This window comes from Dasypus novemcinctus, chromosome 9 (genome assembly GCF_030445035.2).
Source record: "Dasypus novemcinctus isolate mDasNov1 chromosome 9, mDasNov1.1.hap2, whole genome shotgun sequence".
NCBI classification, from domain to species: Eukaryota; Metazoa; Chordata; class Mammalia; order Cingulata; family Dasypodidae; genus Dasypus; species Dasypus novemcinctus.
Window position 1 is genome coordinate 43375900 of NC_080681.1, and position 19339 is coordinate 43395238.

Consider the following 19339-nt stretch of genomic DNA (forward strand, 5'->3'; position numbering starts at 1 on the left):
CATAAGAAAATCAATCAATGTAATACACCATATAAACAGATTGAAGGGAAAAAAATCACATGATTATATCTATAGATGCAGAAAAAGCATTTGACAAAATACAGCACCCTTTCTTGATAAAAACACTCCAAAAGATCGGAATACAGGGAAATTTTTTGAACATGATAAAGAGTATATATGAAAAACCTACAGCCAACATTGTTTACAATGGAGAAATCCTAAAATCCTTCCCTCTAAACTCAGGAACAAGACAAGGATGCCCATTGTCTCCGCTCCTATTTAACATTGTCTTAGAAGTACTTGCTCGAGCACTGAGGCAAGAACCAGATATAAAAGGCATTCAAATTGGAAAGGAAGAAGTCAAAATTTTATTATTTGCAGATGACATGATCTTATACATAAAAAACCCTGAGAGATCTACAACAAAGCTTCTAGAACTCATAAATGAGTTTAGTAAAGTCGCAGGTTATAAGATCAATGCGCAAAAATCAGTAGCATTTCTGTACACCAATAATGAGCAAGATCAGGAGGAAATCAAGAAATAAATACCATTCACAATAGTAAATAAAAAAATCAAATACTTAGGAATAAATTTAACTAAAGAGGTAAAAAACTTATACACTGAGAACTATACAAGACTGTTCAAGGAAATCAAAGAAGACCTAAATAAATGGAAGAATATTCCTTGTTCATGGATAGGAAGACTGAATATTATTAAGATGTCTATCCTACCAAAACTGATCTACACATTCAATGCAATCCCAATAAAAATCAACACAGCCTTCTTTAAGGAACTAGAAAAACTAACTATGAAATTTATTTGGAAAGGAAAGAGGCCCCAAATAGCCAAAGACATATTGAAAAAGAAAAACGAAATTGGAGGAATCACACTTCCTGACTTCAAAGCATACTACAAAGCTACAGAGTAGTGAAAACAGCATGGTATTGGCATAAGGAGAGATACACAGACCAATGGAATCGAATTGAAAGTTCTGATATAGAACCTCATATATATAGCCATATAATATTTGATAAAGCCACCAAACCCTCTCAACTGGGAGAGAATGGCCTATTCAACAAATGGTGCCTGGAGAACTGGATAGCCATATGTAGAAGAATGAAAGAGGATTACCATCTCACACCATATACAAAGATCAACTCAAGATGGATCAAAGACCTAAATATAAGAGCCAAGACCATAAAGATCTTGGAAAGCAGTGTAGGGAAACATCGACAGGACCTTGTAATAGGAAATGGCTTCATGAATATCACACCAAAAGTACGAGCAGCAAAAGAACAAATAGATAAATGGGACTTCCTCAAAATTAAAGCCTTCTGCACCTCAAAGGAGTTTGTCAAGAAAGTAAAAAGGGAACCCACACAATGGGAGAAAATATTTGGCAACCATATATCTGATATGAGACTTATAACTTGCATATATAAAGAACTCCTATATCTTGATAATAAAAAGATAAACAACCCATTTAAAAAATGGGAAAAAGATTTAAACAGACACTTCTCCAAAGAAGAAATACAAATGGCTAAAAAGCACATGAAAAAATGCTCCAAATCTCTAGCTGTCAGGGAAATGCAAATCAAAACTACAATGAGATACCATCTTACTCCCATAAGATTGGCAGCTATGAAAAAAACAGAAGAATACAAATGCTGGAGAGGATGTGAAGAAAGGGGAACACTCATCCACTGCTGGTGGGAATGCAGAAGGATCCAACCATTCTGGAGGACAGTTTGGCGGTTTCTCAAAAAACTAACCATAGATTTGCCATATGACCCAGCAATACCACTGCTGGGTATATACCCATCAGAACTGAAAACAAGGACACAAACCGATATATGTACACCAATGTTCATAGCAGCATTGTTCACTATTGCCAAAAGTTGGAATCAACCCAAATGCCCATCAACAGATGAGTGGATCAATAAAATGTGGTATATACACACAATGGAATACTACTTGGCTGTAAGAACAAATACACTACAAACACACGTGATAACATGGATGAATCTTGAGAACCTTATGTTGAGTGAAGCAACCCAGGCATTGAAGGACAAATACTACATAACCTCAATGATATGAAATAAACAAGCTGCCTCAGAGAGCTAGAGACTGGAAAATAGGCTTACAGGAAATCGGGGGGAGGAGGAAGGATGTGAGCCGACGTCTGTAGGGGTGGAATCTATGATGAGCTGGCAGTAAGTATGAGCAGAAAGAAGAGATAAAATGGGGGCAAGGGGTTGCCTTTGGGTGGGGCTTTGCGGGTTTGAGGGGGGCTGGGGCTGGGCGGATGGGTAATATTGCCCACAAAATTGGGGGGAGGGAGGGGCAACATACAAACATAGGAGAGTGTCAGGTGTTGGTTGAGAGTAAAATGCTGAGAAAATCGTATCAAAATATAATTAGGAGGGTTACCTGTTTAGGATGCTCAGAGGGTATGGCCTGATGCGGGACGGACTCCTGGGGAATGTCTGAATGCTCATTTTGCCAGGGTGGGTTGTACCTTTGGGTAGAGACCCAAGAAGTGAGAGTTGGGGTGGTCCTACATCCTGGGGAGGACTAATGCCATCAAATAGAGAGAACTGTATCTCTCGAGAGAAAGGGTGGCTCCCAGGGCATTAGGGCAGTTGAGCAAGTCAGGCGCTGAACACTGTTGCAAGTATCTCTGGATGTGGCTCCTCGGGAAATGGAGATTGGCTGTCGCTGTGGGCCCCAAGGGGAGGGGAAAATGGATATTGAATGGATGGAACCAAGGTAAATGTGGGGGCAAGAGAGGAGTTATGCGAGAGTACACAAGGATGAATATAAAACATGTAATATTACACCAAAAACATACAGGGGACGACAGACTAATAATGTAAACCATAATGTAAAACATAGGATAACTAAAAAATTTAGAAAACTGTATATCCTAAAGTAAGCACAGATGTCACCTTGTTTGAAAGCTATTGTTTTGGAGTCTGTACATCAGTTTCAGTAAATATGATATGAATAAGTTAAAAGATTATCGCTGTGGAAGGGAAAAGGTTTTATGGTGGATGTGTGGGAGTACTGTATATTGTATATATGAATTACTGTGATCTAAGACTCTTGTGAAGAGAAGCTCAATAATCAGGAAAAAAGAAATGAAAAAGACAGGATGTAGAAATTTTTCCAAATCAAAATGTACTCTAGATCTAACCTTTAAACTTGTCACTATATTCCATTTTACTAGTAAGGGAACCTGACATTATATTGGGATTCACTTTACAGGAAGTTTTGGATTACAGAGTGGTTCAACAATGACGGTGGAGGAATACTGGTATGGGATGTTATTGACAGGTTATATATGGTTGACAGGGAGTTATACAGGGCATATGTCCAGGGTGCATGGTAATGTTTAGATATACTCATAGTGGAAACAATTAAAAACAACAGCTGGGGGGGTACTGGGTTCCTGGCTGGGGGTGCTCTGTCGTGGCCCCTAGGGGAGCAGCGGCAGTCCCCAGGTGCAACGGTAAGAACCAGGAAGGAATGAGGGTCCAACAGTGGGCTCCTGATACTATTGACTATGCTTGTGAGCCTATACGCCTGCAATAAGAACAAGGCCTAGAGCAGCATTGTGCCTGGGAATTTCCTCATGATAGCCTTCCTGTTACTCAAATGTGGCCAGTCTCGAAGCCAAACTCAGCATGTAGATGCAGTGCATTCCCCCCAGCGTGGGACATGACACCCGGGGATGAGCCTCCCTGGCACTGAGGGATCACTACCAAATACCAGCTGAAGATGCAACTAGAAAATGACCTTGAATTAAAGGTTCAATGCGGATCAGCAGAATATCCCTGTCTACATATAATAGCATGACTTTAAAATGCTGTTTGACCTAATGTAAGGGGGAAATGGAAAGGAGAAATGAGTTTATATGGCTACGAGTCTCTAAAAAAGTCTGGAGGTTGTCAGAAGGATTGCCCTTATGCACAAATGAGCAGAGTCTAAGAGACAGATAAAGTAGATACAATCTCCAGGTATTGGTTCTTTTGAGGGCTAAAGAGACCCACGGGTTCTATGGTCATGGCAGATGGGGTTCACTGCCTTGTCAGATGGCCCTTCTTTGGAGCTGGTGTTTCTGTGTGATGGAACTGGACTTAGATGGGATCTCTTTTCACAAGACTTTCATGCTACTTTACTGGAATTGTAGTTGGTGTTGGGGTTTAAGATATATTTAGGGGATTTGAATCTCTGGACTGACAATATGATAGCCAGGCCCTGAGCCTCAACAGACTTCAGCTCCTACACTCTGATTTATTGGACTTACCCCACTCAGCTAACATGGAGTTGAAGAAGGTCAACCACCACACCATGGAGCCTAGAGTGCCTACAACTGAAAGCAGGAGGATTGCATCCAGTATCCATGTGGAATCTAAGTCCCCACTTGACATAGATGTGCAATGGACACAACCAATCCAATGTCCACAGAGAAAATGTGGCATTGGTGTGGGAAGGGTGGCCATGGTGGCTGCTGGGTGCGGGGAATGGGAGGAAGAGATGCGATGGGGAGGCGTTTTTGGGACTTGGAGTTGTCCTGGGTGGTGCTTCACGGTCAACTACGGGACACTGTAGATCCCCCCAGGGCCCACTGGATGGAACGTGGGAGAGTGTGGGCTATGATGTGGACCATTGACTATGGGGTGCAGCGATACCCAGAGATGTACTTACCAGGTGCAATGGATGTGTCATGATGACGGGAGAGAATGTTGCTGTGGGGGGAGTGGGGGGTGGGTGGGGGCGGTGGGGTTGAATGGGACCTCATGTTTTTGAATGTAATATTTTTTTAAAAAATGAATTTAATAAAAAAATTTAAAAAAAATTCTTCACCTCTCAATGTATGTTTCCCTGCTGTACATAACTGCTATTTCTGGGTATTCTTGTATATTTATTTATTTATTCAACAGTTTTATTTAGCTATATTCACATATCATATGATCTATCCAAAGTGTATAATCAATGACTTTTAGTATAATCACAATATTATGCATTCGTCACCACAAAAAATTTTGGAACCATTTCCTTACTCCAAAAAGAAAAACTCCATACCTGTTAACATGTTTTCCCCGGCCCTACATAAACTCTAATCTAATTTCATCTTTATATACTGATTTATATTTTCATTTATATAAATGGAATCATATAATGTGTTATACAATATATTTAGTTCATAGTAGCACAATCATATAGTATTTGTCCTTCTATGTCTGGCTTGCTTCACTCAACATAATGTCCTCTGACTTCATTTCTTCTTACAACTGCATAATATTGCTTCATGTGAATACACCACAGTTTATCCATAGATTGATGGACATTTGGGTTGTTTCCAACTTTGGCAATCATGAATAATGCCATTATGAACATCAGTGTGCAGATGTCTGTTTGTGTTACAGCTCTCAGTTCTTCTGGGTATATACCCAGAGTGGTATTTCAGGGTCATGTGGAGAATCTATATTCAACTTCTTTAGGAACTGCCAAAAAGTCCTCCACAGTGGCTGTACCATTCTACATTCCCATCAGCAGTGAATAAGTTTTCCTATCTCTCCACATCCTCTCTAACACTTGTAGTTCTCTGTCTTTTTAATAGTGGTCATTCTGAAAGTTGTGAAATGATATCTCATTGTAGTTTTGATTTGCATTTCCCTAACCATTAGTGATATTGAACATTTTTTCATGTGTCATTTCATGTGCCATCTGTATTTTTTCTTTGGACAAATGTCTGTTCAAGTCTTTTGCCCAGTTTTTAATTGGGTTGTCTTTTATTGTAGAGTTGTAACATCTCTTTATATGTCATTGGATATGTGATTTCCAAATATTTTCTCTCATTGAGATGACTGCCTTTTCACCCTTTTGACAAAGTCCTGTGAGGGGCAAAAGTGTTTAATTTTGAGGAGGTCCCATATATCTATTTTTTCTTTTGTTGTGTATGCTTTGGGTATAAGGTCCAAGAAATCATCACCTTCCACAAAGTCTATAAGATGTTTTCCTACATTTTCTTCTAGTAGTTTTATGGCCCTGGCTTTTATATTTAGGTCTTTGATCCATTTTGAATTGGTTCTTGTGTCGGGAGTGAGATAGGGGTTGTCTTTCATTCTTTTGCTTGTAGATATCCAGTTTTCCCAGCACCATTTGTTGAAGAGACTGTTTTGTCCCATTAACATGGACTTGGTATGTTTGTCAAAAACCACTGACTATAAAGGTTGAGGGTTTATTTCTGGACCTTCAGTTCTAGTCCACTGATTGATATGTCCATCTTTATGCCAGTACCATGAGGTTTTGACCACTGTAGGTTTGTAATATATTTCAAGGCCAGGTGGTGATATTCCTTCCACGTTGCTCTTTTTTAGAATGCTTTGACTATTTGGGTGCATTTTCCCTTCCAAATGAATTTGGTAATTGCCTTTTCTATTTCTGTAAAGTAGGCTGTTGGAATTTTGATTGGTATTGCATTGAATCTATAAATCACTTTGGGTAGAATTGACATCTTCATGGTATTTAGTCTTCCAATCCATGAACATAGAATGTCTTTCCATTTGTTCAGGTCTTCATTGATTTTTATTAGCATTGTTTTTTAGTTTTCTGCATATAAGTCCTGTACTTCTTTGGTTAAATTGATTTCTAGGTATTTAAGTCTTTTTGTTGCTTTTATAAATGGAATTTTCCCCCTTATTTCCTCCTCAAATTGTTCAAAACTAGTGTAAAAAACCATTACTGGTTTTTGTTTGTTGATCTTGTATCCTGCCACATTGCTGAACTCATTTATTAGTTCAAGCAGCTTAGTCATAGACATTTCAGAATTTTCTAAATATAGGATCATGTCAACCACAAATAGAGTTTTGCTTCCTTTTTTCTTTTTGCATGCCTTTAAATTTTTTTCTTGCTCTAGGTAGAATTTATAGTACAATGTACAATGTTGAATAACAATGGTAACAGTAGGCATCCTTGTTTTGTTCCCATTCTTAGAGGATCTTAGATGTTGATCTTATAGTTTCATATATGCCTTTTATCATATTGAGGAATTTTCCTTCTACTCCTATCTTTTGAAATGTTTTTATCAAGAAAGAATGGTGGATTTTGTCAAATGCCTTTTTTGTATTGATTGAGATCATCATGTGTTTTTTTCCCTCCAATTTGTTAATGTGGTGAATTATGTTGATTGATTTTATTATGTTGAACCAGCCTTGAATACCAGGAATAAATCCCTCTTGGTCGTGATGTGTAAGTCTTCCCACCTGCCTTTTTATTTATTTAGTTAGTTTTAAAAAAGATTATATAAATGTTACATAAAAAATATAGGGAATTCCCTTATGCCTACTCCCTCCTCCTCCCACACTTTCATTAGTGTGGTACATTTGTTAAACATTCTTCATTAGTGTGGTACATTGGTTAAAATTGTTTAACACATATTGAAGCATTGCCACTAACCATGGATTATAGTTTACATTATAGTTTACACTCTGTCCCACGCAATTTTGTTAGTTATGACAAAATGTATAATGACTCGTATCTATCATTGCAATGTCATGCAGGACAATTCCAGGGTCTTGAAAATGTGCCTGTATTACACCTCTTTTTCCCTCTCACTCCCCTCAGAACCTCTGGTGGCAACTGTCTTCACATCAAAGAAAAATTCTTCCATTGCTAGATTAACAATAAGTCTATGATAGAACAATAGTAAGTCTCTTTTAGTCCATTGTTCATTCCCCAATCTTGAGGATTTTGGGATGGTGATGCCCACTCTGCCTCTAACTGAGAGGGGGCTTAGATCCCATGGAGCAGAAAGATGGATTTTCGAAATGCTTGTTAGAATTCACCTGTGAAGCCATCTGGTCCTGAAATTTTCTTTGTTGGGAGATTTTTGATGATGGATTCAATCTCTTTAAATGTGATTGGTTAAGTTCTTGTATTTCTTGTAGTGTCAGTGTAGGTTTGTGCATTCCTGGGAGTTTATCCATTCCATCTAGGTTGCCTAATTTGTTGGGTTACAGTTTCTTATAATATCCTCTTATGATCATTTTTATTTTTGTGAGGCTAGTTGTAACATCCCTCCTTTCATTTCTGTTGTATTTTATTGCAGCTTGTAGTGTGAAAGCTGAACTAGAGAGATAAAAATGGAGAGGTAAAATAAGTGCTTAAGTTCAGTTTCATTTACTGCCTTCTTTCAGGCTTTGTGCAGTTGTTATAATACTTTTCACTTTTACATATGCTACAAATCTCAAAATATATTGCTATTGTTGTTGAACAGTTAGTAGTCTTTAAATTTTTTCTTTCTTTCTTTCTTGTTTTTTAGTTACTGTGGGAAGCTGGCACTCAACCACTGAGTTACAATGGCTCCCCTGAGTTGGTTTTTCCGTTTGTTTGCTTGTTTGTTTTTTTGGCTTTAGCAGGCACTGGGAATCAAACCTAGGACCTCCCATGTGGGAAGCAGATGCTCAACTTGACTCTTGAGCCATATCTGTTCTTCTAAAATTTTTTAATAGTCTTTCACATTTACCCATATTTTCACCCTTTTGGATGCTTTTCATTCTATCTTACATATTCATGCTTCTGACCAAGAGCATCTTCCTTCAGTCTGAAGAAACTTCCTTTAGTATTTTCTTGTAGGATGATGAATTTTCTGTTTTTGTTTTTTTTTTTGGGGGGGGGCGGAGGGCGTATCAAATTTTCCTTTATTTTGTATTCATTTTTGAAGGATACTTTCCCTGGATTTAGAATTTCTATCTTGACAGTTTTATTTGTTTTTTTCCTTTTAGAACTTTTAAGATGCCATTTCTTTGTGCTCTGCTTCCATTGTATGTATTCAGTGTTTAGCTATTATTGTCCTTATGGCATTCTGATTACATGTATATTAGATCATTGGACAGCAACCCACATATCTTTGATGCTGTGTTCTGTTTTGCCTCCCTGCATGCTTCAGATTAGATAATTTCTATTTACCTATTTTTGCTGTGTCCATTCTGCCATTAAGCCCATCCAATGGATTCTTAATTTTAGATATATTTTTCCAATTGTAGAATGTCAATTTGGTTTTTTATTATTTTCTCTGTTTAAATCCTGCTTTTCATTAATTTTTGTCCATATTTTCATCCATTTTCATATATATATATTAATACACATACACACACATACATAGTTAAAGTTCTTGTCCGCTAATTCTGATATCTGCATTGTTATTTATGGGCCTGCTTCTATTGTTGTATTTCCTTTTGAATATGAGTAACATTTTCCTGCTTTTTAAAATGTGCCCAAATTTTTGTTTGACAGGACATTCATTATAAAAAGAATCATAAAGATTGAACTGACATTATTTTCCCAGGAGAAGGCACACTATCTTCTTTCAGAGTGCTAGGATGAGGGGCTAATCACTTTTACCAAAGAAGAGTTGAAATAGGTTGTGGATGGGTGGTAGTAGTTAATTTCAATTTACTTCTAGTTCAAACACCTTGAAGGTAAGAATATTTAAGTAAGGTAAGACTATTGAGAAGTCTTTCTGACTTTGCAGTCTAGCCTCCATCCTCCTGCAGTTTTACACATTCAATTGAATTGCTATAGGCGAGCTCTGGTAGGGGAAGAGAACCAGCTTTTAGGCACTACTCTAGATAGTAGACTGTCACACCAGCCAACATGACTGTTGAAAACTCTTTGGATGATCCTTATCGCAGAAGATTTTGTCTGTCTATTATAGGCCTGATCTCTACCCAGCTATTCCCAGACTTGAAAAATAACCCTAAACTATTGATAGAAAGTAGCCATTCATCTTTGATATTCTAGGAAGAATTTATCTCTCTCTGGAATTTAGTTTCTTAACACTGCCTTTCATCCACTGCTTTCTTTTTTTATTTTTATTTTCATTTATTTATTTATCTATTTATTTATTTATCTATATTTCTCTCTTCCCCTCCTCCCTCCCTTGCTCTCCGTGTCCATTCGCTGTGTGCTCTTCTGTGACCGCTTCTATCCTTATCAGTGGCACCAGGAATCGGTGTTTCTTTTTGTTGTGTCATCTTGTTATGTCAGCTCTCCATTCTTGGGCAGGCTGCACTTTCTTTTGCACTGGGCAGCTGTCCTTACGGGACACACTCCTTGCACGTGGGGCTCCCCTATGCGGGGGACACCCCTGCGTGGCAGGGCACTTCTTGCATGCATTAGCACTGTGCATGGGCCAGCGCCACATGGGTCAAGGAGGCCCGGGGTTTGAACTGTGGACCTCCCATGTGGTAGGTGGATGCCTTACCCATTGGGCCAAGTCTGCTTCCCTATTTATTTTTTAATTGTATTTTTATGAAGATACATAGATCACAAAAAATGTTACAGTAAAAATATAAGAGGTTCCCATATACCGCACCCCACCTCCACTCCTCCCACATCAACAGCCTCTTTCATCATTGCATCCACTGCTTTCTTTTTTTTTTTTAAATTAATTAATTAATTAATTTATCTCCCCTTCCCCACTCCCCACCCTGGTTGTCTGTTCTCTGTGTCTATTTGCTGCGTCTTGTTTCTTTGTCCGCTTCTGTTGTTCTCAGTGACACAGGAATCTGTTTCTCTTTGCTGCGTCATCTTGTTGTGTCAGCTCTCCATGTGGGTGGCGCCGTTCTTAGGCAGGCTGCACTTTCTTTCGCGCTGGGCGTCTCTCCTTATGGGGCATACTCTTTGCGCGTGGGTCTCCCCTACGCGGGGGACACCCCTGTGTGGCACGGCACTCCTTGCGCATTAGTTCTGCGCACGGGCCAGCTCCACATGGGTCAAGGAGGCCCGGGGTTTGAACCGTGGACCCCCATGTGGCAGACGGATGCCTAACCACTGGGCCAAGTCTGCCGCCCACTGCTTTTTGATGTCTTAAAAATATGATTGTTTAGTTTATTTTTCTGGTCTTTCTTATGATGACCTTCTTTCTCCTAAACAGAAGCAGACTCATTTTAAATATCCTGTGTTGCTATTCTTAAAATTCATTCTATTATTTTTTAGTCAAAACTTTATAATGAAAGTCTTTTGGTACTTTAATAGCTAAATTTCTTTAGATTGGGACAGAGATGAATTTACTTTATAAATTTCCACTCATAGTGAGATTTCTAGTTTCTTCAGAAACTTTTTTAAGGGCCGTTGAAGTATAAATCATAAATATATAAAGTTGGGAGATTTTTATAGGTTTAACAGCTCAATGAAACAGTTTATTATAGCGTGTTCAGTATAGCTATCATACTCCTATTGTTCTGGTTTACTAAGCATTCTCCTGGGTATATGTTTCATAACTTTTCCCTTTGACATCCAAATACCTGTGGAAGAGCATAAAAGAAGGCATCAGGCCACTTGTCATTTGGCACTACTGTTAATGACTTTATAGAATGAAACCCTTTGATAAAGTTTTAAAGATACCCTTGATCCAACAGTTAACATCTGGAAAGGATTTAATTAAATAGAGCCTATTAACCTATATACTAACATTTGATTGTTTCTGAGTGAAACTGTTAGATCAATCATCAGTCTTCTGTCTAGAGATGTATTATCTTTTGACATTAATCAGTACAGAAATGATTGATAAAATTAGAATGAATTTCTAGAAACATTAAAATGTTCAGTGGACTAATTTATTAAAGTCTCGTATTCTAAGATTTTAATAGTGTACTCTAAACATAAGGATTCATTTGCATATGATGATAATGCATAATAGATTTCAACTTTGTATTATCTATAGTGCCATTTAATAAAACTCTTCAAGGGAGTTTTCTGGGACTCTTATTTATCTTTATTTGATCTGAACAATCTTTAGTAGATAATTTCAGTAATCCTCATTGTATATTGTTTTATGGACATTAATGAACCTGGAAAAATGCTGGAGCCATCAGTGATTACAATTGCAAATATGTTTTTAAGGAGGAAGATATTTTGGATCTTCTGGAGCAATGTGAAATTGACGATGAAAAGTTGATGGGCAAAACTACAAAACCTCGTGGACCAAAGGTGCAGTATCATTTCCTTCCTTGGTATCAAAGAAGATGATATAATACAGTTGTCTTTTTCTTAGTACTTCTTGTTATAATGATCTGATGCCATTTTTAAGGAATTATCAGGAATATATTATATAATAGATCAATGTCCAATTCCTGTAGGTTGATAAGATGGTATTATGTTATACTTAAGTGGAATTTCTTTTTTTTTTTTTTTTGCCTGAAATTAAGTGGAGACCATATGAGTCAGGGCATAGAGGGACTTAGAACTAGTATCTGTATTCTAAATTCATTATTAAGTTTTCCTTGTAGCTCTGGGAAGATATCAAAGAACTGTATAGCATTATCTGTAAGGCAAATCATGACTCCAGAGACCCTTATTGGGGGCCCCATCTTTTGCTGATCCAGCAACATTGATCTTGTGTTAGTTAAAATAGGTACAGTTCATAGAATAAATAACACAGCTATCATGCTGGTGAACATGGTCAGAGTTTTGTTTTACCTGCATTGGCTCTGTGGTAAAGATATTCATCTGTTCTTTTATTTCATGTCAGAGTACTTGCTAGTAGAGTAGGAAAGAGTTGAGTTTGTAAAATCTCAGAAAAATTTTTTCATTCTGTTCCTTTTACCTTATATTTTAATAATAATAAACTATCTCTGTATTCTTAGATATATCATGCTCTGTCATGCTTTTCATGCTTTTCTGACATGCTTGACAACTTTTAAAAATTCATTGATTCATTACTTGATTAATAAGAGACTCCATTCTGATCCAGCTGAACTGCTGTCACTTTTGTGAAGCCTTCCCTTACTTTCCCATAGACATAGATCTTCCTACCCCCCTTCTCCCAGTACCATAAATAACACTTCTGTAGCATATTAGTGTTTGCATGCTTGCCTTACTATATGGTTGCAAGCTCGTTGAGGTAGGAACTGTCTTTTTTTTAAAAGATTTATTTTATTTATTTCTCCCGCCCCCCCCCCCCCCAATGTCTGCTCTCTGTGTCCATTCACTGTGTGTTCTTCTGTGTCTGCTTACACCCTTGGCAGCACTGGGAAACTGCGTCTCTTTTTTTTGTTGCGTCATCTTGCTGTGCCAGCTCTCCGTGTGTGTGGTGCCAGTCCCTGCAGGCTGCACTTTTTTCGCACAGGGCGGCTTTCCTTACGGGGCGCACTACTTGAGTGTGGCACTCCCCTCTTCGGGAGATACCCCTGTGTGGCACGGCACTCCTTGCGTGCATCAGCACTGCATGTGGGCCAGCTCCACATGGGTCAGGAGGCCCTGGGTTTGAACCCTGGACCTCCCATGTGGTAGGTGGATGCTCTATCAGGTGAGCCAAATCTGCTTCCCGGAACTGTCTTTTAATCTTTGCATCTCTACTTCCTAGCACAGTGTCTAGAACATAGTAGGTTCTCAAGAACCATTAGTTAAATATCTTGACGGCAATTTCTGTTCTCATTACTTGAGAGGTTAGTCAAAGAGTAGGCAGGTAAACCAAAAATTATTATATGGTGGCAAGTATTGGTAAGGGAGTGTAATGTGCTACATCAGCATAGAAAGGAAAGTGATTGGTAGAGTCTGGATGACATCATAAAGGTGGTACCATTTGAACTAGACCTTGAAAAATGAGTAGCACTCTAAAAAACTTAAGAAGAGTGGAAGGCCATTTGGGGCAAAGAGAACACCAAGGGCAAAGACGTGAAGATGTGACACAGTAACAGAGTACTGTGTGAAGAATTTGGTATGACTCAAGTGGAGGGTTCATGCAGGAAGAAAGGCTGCAAGATGAGCTTGGGGAGAGATGAGTATTCAGTGGAGTCCAGAAACCTTCGCTGTCAGGCGCTGCCCTTCTGAATTATGTGCTCTATGTTGAAACATTGTGGAAGATGCTACTGATAATTACTTTGGAACAAACATATTTAAAATTCAAGGGTTAAGTAAAAGTGAACACCTGCATGAGTTGTTGCTTCACTTTAGTAAACCCTTGGAATTTTCTATGCTTTATATATTAGTTATTGTAATTTAGTAAACTAGAATGTGAGGCTACTCAGGGACTCAGTGTTCATGATGGAATTACAAATGCAAAGGCCCTATATCAGCCTTATACTGTTTGACATTGTCACCTGACTGTTTCATCATGTATGGATTATTCAAACAAAAATACAACTTCCTGGAGAGCAGAGGTAAAATAATATATTTTTTTCTAATCCCTTTTATTCTTTGAAAGTAATAGAAATTATAAAAATATTTGTTGAAATGAAATTAATTGGATAGTTTCTGTAGTTGTCTAGGCCAGCAATATTTCAAAGTAGTTGCATACTAAGTCTAAAGTAGAAGTATTTTAACTTTTGTCTTTATGTCTGGAGTAAGCCAAAGTTCAAAGCAGTCCTTCCCTTTTAGAGGAATGACCACATGCCAAATACTAATTTCCAGTGTCTTTACTGGTAGATGAATAATTGGAGCTAATCAAGGTTAAATGAAACTTGTACTAGGAAAAATGCTATAATAATAAATTTTCACTTGAGAATCTTAAGAAATGTTAATTATCTACATAAATAATAAATATCACATAAGGTTTTAGCAATATTCTGTTATGCTGAGGTGGTAGGTTTTATTATTGTATTATTCAGGTGTACTTTATATATGATGTATTTCATAATAAAATTGAATATAAAAATGAGTAGTATGGTTTTGTCATAACCCAATGCCAGTTTATGAAGTTAACAAATTCCATCTTGTAGTTAAGACAATATTTAGAGTTTTATGCCACTGTGACTTCTTATTAATTGTTGCTTGAATAATATACTGGTCAAAAAGTCCCAAATGTATATATCACACGAAGGTTCAGCTATCCATTTCCCCTTGTGATTCTTTATAGGGCCGAATAACTCATTATATAGTCAAGTTCCTTAAGAAACCTTAAAGCCGTTTGCCTACTTGAAGGAAGGCACTTCTAGCAAGCCCGATTGTGCCACTGTTTCTTCTGGGTATGCTAAATTTCTGAAGAAACATCCTTCCTCTAGAATTTATATTCCCCAAGACTATCAAAATGTTTGATGATTGTGTTACTGGTAAATGTTTTTATGCATATCTCTTCGAACATTTTTAATACTCAGTAAATATTAGACTATCAAAGGGAGAGCATAGTTTTAAACACAAGTTGGTACCTTAGTGTATTAACTACTTTCCTGCTTTGGTTGTTTTTCATCCTTTGCAAAGGCTGTAACTTCAAGAAGACCATGCTTTGTATTACTATGTATTCCGGGCACTTCATGAAATGCTATTTCTCTCTTTTTATCTTTCATTCTACACTGCTGCACTAGAGGATATACCTTCATTCAGTGAAATCCCATGATATCCAAGGATTTCATTATGGTGTTTGCTAACATCAAAACATTTTTGTTTGATTTAACAGAGAACAAACACCTAGTATACAACTGCAGGAACCTCTCCCAGCAGAAATAGGAGGCATATGGTGTGTGTAATAAATAGTCTATTAAAATGACTGGTATAAAACTGTCTTATTCTCCATTATACACATTCTTTCCGAAGTGAAGCCTCCCCTTTGCCTTCTCTTCTCTTCCTTCAGCTGGCATCATTGGAAAGACGTTGTTGAGAGAATTGGAAACAAGTGATTCTAATAGAGATATTGCAACATAGTAGCATGGCATTTTGAACCTTCCCAGATTTACCTTTCTACGTGGCACCTATCTGCTAAAAAACTCAAAGCACACTGATTTTCATATTACGTGCATTGTATTTCATGTAGCATGGGCAATGAAAAGCACTCTTGCTCATTGTGGCCAGAGCACAGGCATCAGAGTTAGGAATCCTTCTAGAAGAGACAGAGTGGTTTATGGACTAGTTAGGAAAGTGGATAATTAAAAATATTTGTAAAAATGTCCACAGTGAATTAGCATGTGAGGAATAGCACCTTTCTTGCTGAGTGGGGAAGGTCAGAGGCTCTGTTTTAAGATGTAGCTTTACTTTATAGTGACTTCTCTTTACCCCCTTTCCCCCTTCACTACCTTCTTCCATTCTTCCTCTCCTCCCTTTGTTTCTCTCTCCCTCCACCTACCCTTACACTTGGTTGAGTGACTGAGCATTACTGATACAACAAAGGACCACCTCTGAGTCTCAAGTAATTTGTGTGTGTGGAATGAAGTAAAACTCATTATGTTTCTGATTTTTATACTTTCATCTCAAGTGTTTTCATTTTATTTTTTATTCTTTGTGGATGCTCTGGTCCTTTATTCTAGTCATTTTGCTATTGTTTAAAAAATAATGAATATAGAATAATTTCAGTAGAAACAGCATTTTCCTCATCATGACTGAACTGCATCATTTGAGAAAGAATATTTTGCAGAAATAGAACAGTTAGTGAATAGCATTGTAGGCGAAGCAGCATTGTACTGTTAGTACTTTGGGGGATTCTCAGCCTTCAGTGAAAAGCACCAAGCTTAAGTGGGAAATAAAAAATAGTAACTAACCATGTTAATAACCTTTAAAAAAAATCTAACACAATAACATACTTCCCCCATTTTAGCCTCTATCTTCCATGCCTGAGAGTACTGAGATATTGAAAAGACAGAAGTACAACAGCAGTGACAGCAGTTATGAAAGTAGCAGCAGCTCTTCAGAATGTGATGAAAATGAAAAAGAAGAGTATCAAAACAAGGACAAAGGGAAGCAAGTTACATATAACTTTAAACACTCCAACAACTACAAATTAATTCAACAATCCAGTAAGTTCAATTCTTCTAATTAAGTTATTATATAAAGAATTATGGAACTGAAATTATTGAACTCAGTAAAAGAATCGCGAACCAAATGAACACCCTTTGTGTATGCGGAGACCGGGATCCTATCCCGCATCCTTCCTAACCAGACCTGGGTACATCTTTCACTTGGAAAATGAAAGAGTTGAATTAAGGATCTCTATAGTCCATTCTATATTTCAGTTTTATTAAGAGTTAGCTTTTTGCAAGAATTTTATAAAATCTGCCTCATGGCTGAGCTGCTGATTACATCTCCCCATTTCCTCCACCTTTCTGTTATCTATTTTATCTTATACTATCACCTTTCTTTTTTTTTTTTTAGGAGGTACTGGGGATTGAACCTAGGACCTTAACATGTGAAGCAGGTGCTCAACCACTTTAGCTACATCGGCTCCCCTTTTTTTTTTTTAAATGCGGTATCTCTCTATGCATTTACTGTGAATGTATCTGTGAGCCATGCAATTGTGAAATAGTTGAAGTTTTGTTTCCTCCCCTTTTCATCATGGTTTAGCATGGAAGTCATGTCTTTTGGTGTGCAGGAAGTATTCAGAAAAGCAACTAACCAGCCTCTCTTTCTCCTACCTTTTCTGCTTCTTTTTCCTTCTTTTTACCTGTATTTCTTTTCAAGTTTTTTTTCCTCTTCCTTCTATATCTTTCTTTCTTTCTTCAATTCCCAATGTCCAACATTGTGCCCATGATTCTTTTTTCATCCCCAAATGTTCATTTTAGTATTGTTCTTAGCTCTGGCTCATACAGTATGACATCTCTTCCTGATACTGCCTCATTGAATCCAGGACTTTTAACTCATCTCTCAGCTCTATTTGCCTTGTGCTCCCTTGTCTTGGGAAACTACTAAAGGGGCCAGTTAATTAATGCAATAAGCAGAATTATGAGCCTTTATTTATTGATCTTCGGTAATGATTTAATATGTTAGCTTCCCTGACAATGTTTATATCTTAAAACTCGCCTTTTATGTTTATGGCAAAATGTATGAAGAATGCAGAACCAATAGTGACGATTTTAGAGAAATGGCCTTTCCTTTGCTTCCAGATCATTCCATAAAGCTACATGCTCCTGTTCTGTCTTTGAGTGTGTATATATTTGGAGGAGAAATAATGCACTATATTCCATTTCATTTGTTTATTTACTCATTTAAGACATGTTTCTTGAGCCCCTGTTCCAGAATTTGTAGGCTATTTTATTAATTGCTTCTTATTTTCTTAAGGCTCCCTTAAGTACTTTTATTGCTCTCTCTGTGTAAATATAGTTGTTGTTTTTTTTCTGCTTTGGAAATTTACGTTCTTATTCCAAAATTTCTGTTTTCAAATCTATCTTATTAGCGAATGTGTTCTACCTAAACAGCGTGAGCTAGTAGGGGACAAATAGAAGTTTGTTTTCTAACATTTTTTTATGGCTGGAGTTAGTATACATTTTTCGTGCTCTCTAGAATCTAAAAGAAGACTTATAATGCTTATCATCTTCTTGACATATTATTTATAAGTATGTCCCTAAATATAAGATTTATATTTATCATCTGTATAAAGGGTCAATTTTTTGGAGAGCTAATGAAGAGAAATTTTTGGGTATTCAACCTGCCTTCTTCTGAGTTTTATTCTATTATTTAATTAATAAAGATTGAGGTATTCCCTAAGGAGAGAGAATATAGAATAGAGGGTACATAAAATATATGAGCTAAAAAAGATGTAAATTTTGATAGCAGTATTGAGTGGAAATGTAGTCTATTTTTCTATATTAGGAATCAAAAATATTCTGGAACAGTTTGTTCTCTTTCTTAAAATTCTCAGGATGTATTGGAGGAGATATTCCATGGTTTTCACAAGATGTATATTCTGGTAACAATCCTTTAGACCCAGGCATTTTTTCTTCTGTTACATCTTTTACTATTGGAATTTAAATCTAATTTTTTGTTATTCTTCTCTCCTGTGAGTAAGAAGACTCTCTATTTAGTATTACTCTTGTAATAACCAATTATCTATTTAAACTCCATTACGATAATCCTTTAGATTTTTCTTTTGTTTTACTGTTTTTTTTCTTATGGGCTTTAAATTCTATAACTTACACATTTACCTTGGCCATTCCCTGGATGCCTTTCCATCCCATCCTAATTGGATCTTGCTATAAAATATTTTATCTCAAAACTGTGCAGATTCTAATAAATGACCAGTGTAATCCCAAGGAAAGTGGATGGCATCACAGTATTACAGAAAGAGGAAAGACACGAATTAGAAAGGTCAGAATTTAAACCAGGGAAGCAGACTTGGCCCAGTGGATAGGGCATCCGTCTACCACATGGGAGGTCTGCGGTTCAAACCCCGGGCCTCCTTGACCCGTGTGGAGCTGGCCCATGCACAGTGCTGATGCACGCAAGGAGTTCTGTGCCACGCAGGGGTGTCCCCTGAGTAGGGAAGCCCCACATGCAAGGAGTGCGCCCCGTAAGGAGAGCTGCCCAGTGTGAAAGAAAGTGCAGCCTGCCCAAGAATGGTACCACACACATGGAGAGCTGATGCAGCAAGATGACGCAACAACAACAACAAACAGATTCCCGTGCCTC

The 19339-nt window shown here is 37.5% G+C and overlaps 1 protein-coding gene across 2 annotated transcripts in view; it reads left to right on the forward strand.

Annotated features, from left to right (window-relative positions):
• The window catches only part of TTLL7 (tubulin tyrosine ligase like 7), a 186881-nt gene that overhangs the window by 114145 nt on the left and 53397 nt on the right, over window positions 1-19339 (forward strand). For both annotated transcript variants that reach the window (XM_071217321.1, XM_004454403.4), the window contains exons 14-15: window positions 11915-12001; window positions 16536-16734. In XM_071217321.1, the coding sequence (XP_071073422.1) occupies window positions 11915-12001; window positions 16536-16734 (286 nt within the window). The remainder of the gene's footprint in view (window positions 1-11914; window positions 12002-16535; window positions 16735-19339) is intronic.